We start from the raw sequence: 7469 nt of genomic DNA, 5'->3' as shown, positions 1-7469 counted from the left end.
AAACGAATTCAGTGATGCATTTAAGGACCAAGGCTGAGAGAGAGGGACAGACCGTTGTAACTCACAGACCGTGTTGAATCCTGCCCAGGTACTCCAGGATTTTCGCCTGGTAGAAAAAGGCCCCCGTCCAGCGGATGTCCGGTAGGACTGCCATACCCAAAGTGGGCGTCGGCTCAAAGGAGGCATCCCGATCCGGCCAACCATGGTCACCAAGGCCCGCTCGGAAAGCCCCAGGACCATGTTAGGCGAGACCGCACCGTACGCAATAACTACAAGCCCTACGAGCTTCAAACACCCTCATGGGCCAGAGCATTGTAGTATTGCGGTACGGCCCCGCAGAGGAATGTTGCAACGTTATCCGCATAGGCACTCCTCAGCTGCGGTCCACGACGACCATTATGGGCCCCACGAGGGACAACCCAACCTGGCAATCGCTTTCTGCTAATCTCCCCTCCCAGGAGTAACACTTAGAATTCCACAACACCATCACCTATGCAATGATTGGCGGTGCCAATCAACAGACCAATCAGTGTTGTGTAGCTCAACAACCAGAATTACAATCACTATATGAATGGCAACATAAGAACTTCTGCGGCAAATTTGCGTCAATGCCCTCGAACAGAGCTAAATAAATGGTGCCACGATCGCCAAGGGGTCGAAGAATTATGGGGCTCAGGGAGCATTCCCTGCCCCATAATATTTGAAACTGATCAAGGAAGACTCTCCAAGTTAGATGAAGAGATAGCAAAAATGGCAAGTGTCATATTCATCAGCTGTAAGTTGTCTTATGTATGCTATGGTAACTACAAGACCAAACATTGCATTTGTAGTAGAAGTGGTTAATCAATATATTGCTAATCATGGCAAGTAGCATTGTATAGCAATAAAACACATCCTCAGATACTTGCTTTCACTGCAAAGACCAAGTACATTGCAATGTCACATGTCAACAAGGAAACTATGTGATTGGTGTGCTTAGTAGAAGATTTAGACATTTATTAGGTTCCAGTTTTAAATTGTGATAGTCAAAGTGCCATTGCTTTGACAAAGAATCCCATGTTTCACTCCAAATTTAAACATGTTGAGATGAGTATAAAGTGTATCACTAGTCTTCTAAGTTTTCACAAATTTGACCTCAAATGTGACTTTTCTATAATCTCTTTGATAGCTTTGATTCATTGAAGATAATAATGAACTACAATTGACTTTATGAGATACCGAGTGACAATGGCAATATCCCATTTCTCCATTTGCATCATAACCAAGAAAAATACACGTGCAACTTTGGATCTAACTTTTTTGAAGCTCTTTGGGTACATGTGTACATGCCTCACGTTCAAAGAAATGCATATAATCATATAATGTTGCTTCTTTCCATACCATAGCTCCTCTAGAATCTGGTAATTCAATGGTACTAGGTGACCTATTGATAATGTGTGATTCCATCAGTGCTTCCTACCTAAAAACCTCATAGTCAAATTCGCCTTAAAAAAGCAGAGCTGACTCATTGAGAACTCCGATACCATAAACTAAAATTCCAAATATCCAAAGCAACAATCACAATAGTACTGCTTTCTATCAGCTCAGATAAGGTGTCCAAGCCCAAAGCCATATCCACAACTTCTCTCACGGGTGTGGTGAACCATTTATCATAATAAACTAAAATTCAAGATATCCAAAGCACAATAGTACTGCTAAGTATCAGCTCAGATCCATATCCACAACTTCCCTCGTGGTGGACCGTTTATCATCATTTGCATCGACAGCCCAAAACTACATGTCACCTCAGTTATAAACTCCATAAATAAGCCACCATCATACCTCCTGGCCTGAGACAATGACAGTGAAAATGGCCCTACATTGTAGCTATCTTCCTTGCATGATATCATGCCTCATATGATGCAAATGCACCACACATTTCATCAACAGTGATTGATGAGTTCATAGCATACTATAAGTGGGTTGAGCTTCCCTCAACAAAGCACGCAGGCAAGTGCAAATACATCATAATGCTTACTAAAATTGAGAGCACAAACTTCAGTTTTAATTCTGAAGAGTATGACACCTAGTAGGAAATCCAAAAACATCACAAGAAGGCCAAAGCAGTGGGGGATGCAGGCCCTCCTTTTCATAAGGATAAGGAGGAACCAGCACAACAACATTGACAACAAACATACAAAAGTAGCATTGAGACCAATTAACAAACGAGGCAGCTTTCCACTCAACTTTCTCCACCGAAAGGAAAACATCCAGAAGAAAGGCAAATTTTCAGGTTTCAAATCCCTCCCGTTATTTAGTAGCTCATTTCTCAGGTTAAGTACAATTTACATAGATTACAGTTCCAAAAACCAGCTCTGTATAATCGCTGACCCCATTCTCCTTGATAACAATTACTAGCTCCTTATGCTAGTAACTAGACAAGCATGACGCTACACACTCAGCTTTCACAGGTATGAAGCCAAAGATTGCTTCTCCTTCAAGAATCAGGTTATACTGAGGGCAGACACGCAAGGTCTTTGGAAGCATTATAGCAACAACGGCATTTAGTAGTCTTTTGTCACATTTCCTACCTTGCTTAGCTGTAACCTGCGCTCGCCATAAATGCAGCGACCGGACATGTGATATGCCAAGCAAAAACGCACAGCGAAGCGTAAAGCCACCTAAAGTGCCAAGCATAGCCACAAGAAGAGAACAATACAGCACCGATTAGGTACCATATGGTCATACAGCAGGACTGTTGGGAACGAAAAGTTCAACCAGAATAGCCCTTCATACAGGTTCTTAACAGAAAGCAAGCTAGAGACACAGTCCGAACAAATTCTGGCTTGCCGGAATGTTCCTGGCAAAACAAAAGCTGTAGCAAAAGATCGTTGGTCTGCTATGACAATATCACCCATGCCTCTTCATTTGACTCCAATGGCCAGCCTGGGAGCCAGCCTTGCTCTGCACTGCTGCATTCATCTTCCCCCGTGTCTCGGAACTCTTGGGAAGGTCTGGAAATTCCAAAACTTGCACAGTCCGCTGTTTTTTCGCTGAGGCAACACAAGATTACAAGCATCATATATATATGTTCCTCTTTTATGCCCACAAAGAAACTAACTAGAACAGCAACAAGGAAAGCCAAAGACATACACTCACCATTCTCTGCTTGCTGGTACCCTTGATGTAGCTTTCTCTTAGCAATCTCGAGCTTCTGCTCTACTTGACTTTTGTCCGATAACTTCTGCAAAGAAGCAAGCCAGACAAATTTACATGACCCACACCTCTCCCACTGAACTGAAAAGCAATGACAGACAACCCTTTCTGATGCCACCTACGTTTTGTTCTCCCCACAAGCAATTTCCTTTACTCCTGACTATCACAAGGCATGTGATTCAAGCGACATGCATATATGACATCAGGTGGATAGAGACATAACATCCATGCCAATGCAAACGTAACTGGCAGTTCTGTGCAGCTCGGGCAGCTATAGGCTCAGGTATTATGTTTTTAGATACCCCACAACCTATATCACCCACACTATTGAGACACAATGCCAGTCCAGTAGCCTTCTTACATTGGGCATGGATGGCTTCACATTCTTCGCATTCCCGCTCCCATGCGGCGCACTTGCTTTCTGCGCATAATGACTCCTCTGTGAGTGATCATTTGCAGATCTCCTTGCCACCGCCTCATCAGAACTAACCCTTGGTTTTGAAGAGTCAGAACTTATTTTGGCAAGACTGACAGGCTTTGTCGGTGCCTTGGATGATGGCTGCATGCCGCTAATATGATTTGCCCCACTATGAGCCATTTCATTCTTTGCCAGCAGCGTCTTTGGAGCTGGCTCCAACAACTTCTCTATTCTCTCAGAAGTGTGATTATCCCGTGTTGCACTTCCCATTTCTCCTGGAGTTTGTATCCCCCATGCTTGACTAGAACTAATCCTAGCATCACAATCACTGGAGTAGGTTAATGCGCTCCCTGAATGCGACCTGCTTGAATTTTGCATGCTGCCTTTGACAGAATGTTCCCTGCAATCCATATCATTCTCTACACCTCGTTTATTTTGCCCACCTGTAAAGGCAAGCCCGAGTGGTTACTAAAATGCCAATGACACTGCCATTTCAAATTAAAGGAAAGATCCAATAAGGAAACTTACAAAGATCCTCGTCGTCAATGAAGCTGAAGAGCTGAAAACATATTGACAACAAAAGGATTAAAAATTTAAAATCTTTGGTGAGGCAACGTATACCAAACCACAATTGCTGTAGAGCTCTAAAATGAACAGAGAACGAGCTTCAACTCTCTAGCATTACCTTGGTCAATTCACCAGAAAAGCCTTTCTCCAGTGGCAAACTTAGATCCTCAGTAGCTGGGGGGGAAAGTAGTAACCGTAACCTATTTGCAACATCAGGCTCGTCCCTATTCTGTAAACCTGAAATAGCAAGCCGCTATTGATAAGACTACAAGCACAACTTTGGCCCAAAAAAAGACAGACCATAACCACTGCTATACAACTAAAGTATGATAGTGAAAAAAACAGAAACACATGCCTGCTGCCGCAACTGGGCTTGCTACACCAACCTCAGCTGCTTCCCCATCACTTTTCACCCATTCATCTACTAAAAATTTCCAGTGCCTGCAAATTATATACTGCGCTTAAAAACGAGTTTTCAAAAGATACTAGTTGCATTCTCCTCTGACACGTCCAACCCATGGAAACTATGACTTGAAGTATAAGATCTGTGCTTACTTAACAAGTTGCTTGGCAACCGCTCGCACATACTTCGAAGAATGCTTGCGTAAAACATTAACTTGCTTTCCAATTTCAGTTACCTGACCAAAATAGAGCAGCCCCATTACACTTCTTTCTCCCCACAATTCAATAAAATTTCATCAGGCGAGGTTTTAAAACCCACATGCTACACAACCTGTTATAGTTTTGCCCTAAGACAAGACAAATAAACAGCATAAGGCAAACCTTCAATGCATGGACAGTGATCTGCATATCCTTCAACTTCTGCAACAATTCCAGAAGATAGTTCTCCGGCTGCAAACATCAGAAACTCATATCAGCAAAAGGTGCAAGAAGACGGTGCAAGATTCCCTCTCTTCCTCTGACTGGTGAGAATGACATCTCACTTCCTTGTCAGAGGGAAGAGGATGCTTTGTTCAAAAAACACAGAAGACTACATGCAAGAGAGAATTCAACAGTTTAATCGCCAATGCAACAACCAAATCTGTGGTTGAGAGGATGCAAGGGCACATAACACAAAGATGAGCTAAATGCGACATGGTCAGATTGTTCAACCCTCAAATTGCAGTCTTAAGCATCATTCAAAAGACGCATTTGATTTCAACAAGCACCAGCATACACCCAGTAAACTCAGAGCAGGCTTTAAGACAGAGTCTAATCATGGAAATAAGAAACAGAACTAGACATCTAGAACCTCTGTATTCAGCTTAACAAAAAAAACACTAGCGCCCATGTTAGCAAAGATAAAAGATGGTGCAAAAGCAATGCAGACATATGCATGCCAAAGATACTTTTCACACAAGCCAATCAACAGGATGACAAGTATACATACCTGACTATCGCCAGTGATAGACTGCTTGATACTGTTAATCTCTTCAATTAAAGCCACTTCCTGATCAACATCCTCTCGAAGCACTACCGCCTCGTCATAGCATGGATGAAGCCTATGCGCTTCATCATCTAGGCAAGCTGTGGGTGCCCTTTCATCAGCATCATCCTTAAGCTCACCCTCTTCCATTGCACTCGTCGGATGTTCATCAATATCATCAAGAACCCCTAACGATGCAACTTCATCATGCGACGGCACTACCTGAAGTAATCTCCTTGCAAAAAGAGTCTCTGCAATGTCCCCTCTCTTCTCTCTGAAGACCTCAGGGTGATCCACAGCGGCCACATTGATGGCTTGCTCTATTACTGTCCATATGTCTGCATTTGCTTTACCAAAAAAAGCTCGCCAGCGCTCCATAGCTAGAGCTTATGCCCTCTGCAGCAGCTAGACCCACGACTACAAGTGTGTGCCGATGACCCAATTCCCCTTGAGGCAGCCCTTGAATTTCTCAAAAGAAAGTGTGGGGCAATAGTGGTCGAAAAGATGATACAATTCTAGGTACGCACCAAGGTGGAGACCCCCCTCTCTCTCTCTCTCTCTCTCTCTCTCCCCCCCCCCCCCGGGGAGTCTTAGTGCGCGCGTGTTTGTGTGATGATGTGCCTGCCTAAGATCGCAATATCTGTTGCGAGGCGATCAACTTAGCCTACAAGCAGAGATTGCATTTGCTTCCTCCTCCCTCCCCTCTCTCCCTCTCTCTCCTTGTGCGCAATGATTCGGAAAGGGCTAATCACCCAGGAATCGTTCAAAATTCAGCCACAGGAGAAAGGGGGAAACCTTCGTGTCAAGCTGTGTCCGCGTGTGTTTGGTGGGTGGGTGCGTGTGTAAGGGGTAGAGAGACTGAGAGGGGAGGGTCAGGACTACAAAAAAGTTGAAAATGGGTGAAAGAGAGTGGAAAAGAAAGAAGAAGCGACACGCCTGGGCGGGCCAGAGTCGGAGTCTGTGAGAGAATTTGGAGAGAGAACGATGGAACTTGGAGGGGGGAGGGAGACTGTCGGAGAGAGAGTGACGGAACACGGAAGAGAGAGGAGAGAGGTAGTCGTGGACACAGAGAGAGAGAGAAGAAGTCACTGGAGGAGAGAGGTAAAGACCCTCGTGGTTTGAACAGAACTCACGCCGCCCTCTAGCCTAACCAGGGTTTAAAAAGTGAACCCCGCTTTGCCCATTCCGTGCCACGTGGTCCACCATTTACCATTTGGTAGTCGCGTGGCAAAAACATTTCTTTGACGTGCACAAAAGCTTCTGTCTTTACAAGTTTCTTACTTCTAGCTAGATTTGATAGACACGCCCCACTCAGGGTAAAGGCGCCACTATGCAAATATATATATATATTGCCAATGGTAGCACAAGAGAGAGCGTATTTTGGTGATTGGTGTAGGTGTCAGTTTTGATCCATGCTAGCATTGATCTCCTTCTATTGGGTAAGGTATGTACTCCTTCACAAGAAGTTTTGGACAAATTCTCACAATATTTCCCACATTGTGACTTACCTCAACATCATGAGCTTCTGTGAGGGAGGCGCCGCATACCTAGCTAGGTACGATTGGGGGTAGGGGACTGCCGGCCCGGTAGCACCGCATACCTAGCTAGGTATGCGGTGCCTCTCGAGGAGAAGCTCATGATGTTATGCATTGTATGAAAAACAATGAGAAAGACTCCGTTTTCCTACATGAGAAAATTTCTAAATCTTCTTGTGCTTCAAGGGCCCAATTTTTTTCAACTGAAAATTGCAGATTTGCAATTCGCTTTCACTCGCGATGCCAGACCAGAATCTGTTGAGTTTTGCTATTGCGCCATGCCTAGGGCCACCTTTCGATAGTCTCTGTTCCTAGTTGGTGGCAGTAT

At 44.3% G+C, this 7469-nt stretch overlaps 1 protein-coding gene across 1 annotated transcript; it reads right to left on the bottom strand.

Annotated features, from left to right (window-relative positions):
• Window positions 1–2256: 2256 nt before the first annotated feature.
• On the bottom strand, window positions 2257–6458 carry LOC147420745 (putative mediator of RNA polymerase II transcription subunit 26b). Its single transcript, XM_086504426.1, has 9 exons — window positions 5571–6458; window positions 4964–5032; window positions 4736–4818; window positions 4536–4621; window positions 4299–4417; window positions 4142–4172; window positions 3557–4056; window positions 3139–3223; window positions 2257–3032 (listed from the first exon to the last, which is right to left on the bottom strand). The coding sequence occupies exons 1-9, from the start codon at window positions 5982–5984 to the stop codon at window positions 2890–2892; spliced, it is 1530 nt and encodes a 509-aa protein (XP_086360552.1). The 5' UTR covers window positions 5985–6458; the 3' UTR covers window positions 2257–2889.
• Window positions 6459–7469: the final 1011 nt, after the last annotated feature.

Source organism: Adiantum capillus-veneris, chromosome 28, assembly GCF_014529385.1.
Source record: "Adiantum capillus-veneris isolate H3 chromosome 28, ASM1452938v2, whole genome shotgun sequence".
Lineage (NCBI taxonomy): Eukaryota > Viridiplantae > Streptophyta > Polypodiopsida > Polypodiales > Pteridaceae > Adiantum > Adiantum capillus-veneris.
This window is presented reverse-complemented; position numbering and strand designations above follow the sequence as displayed.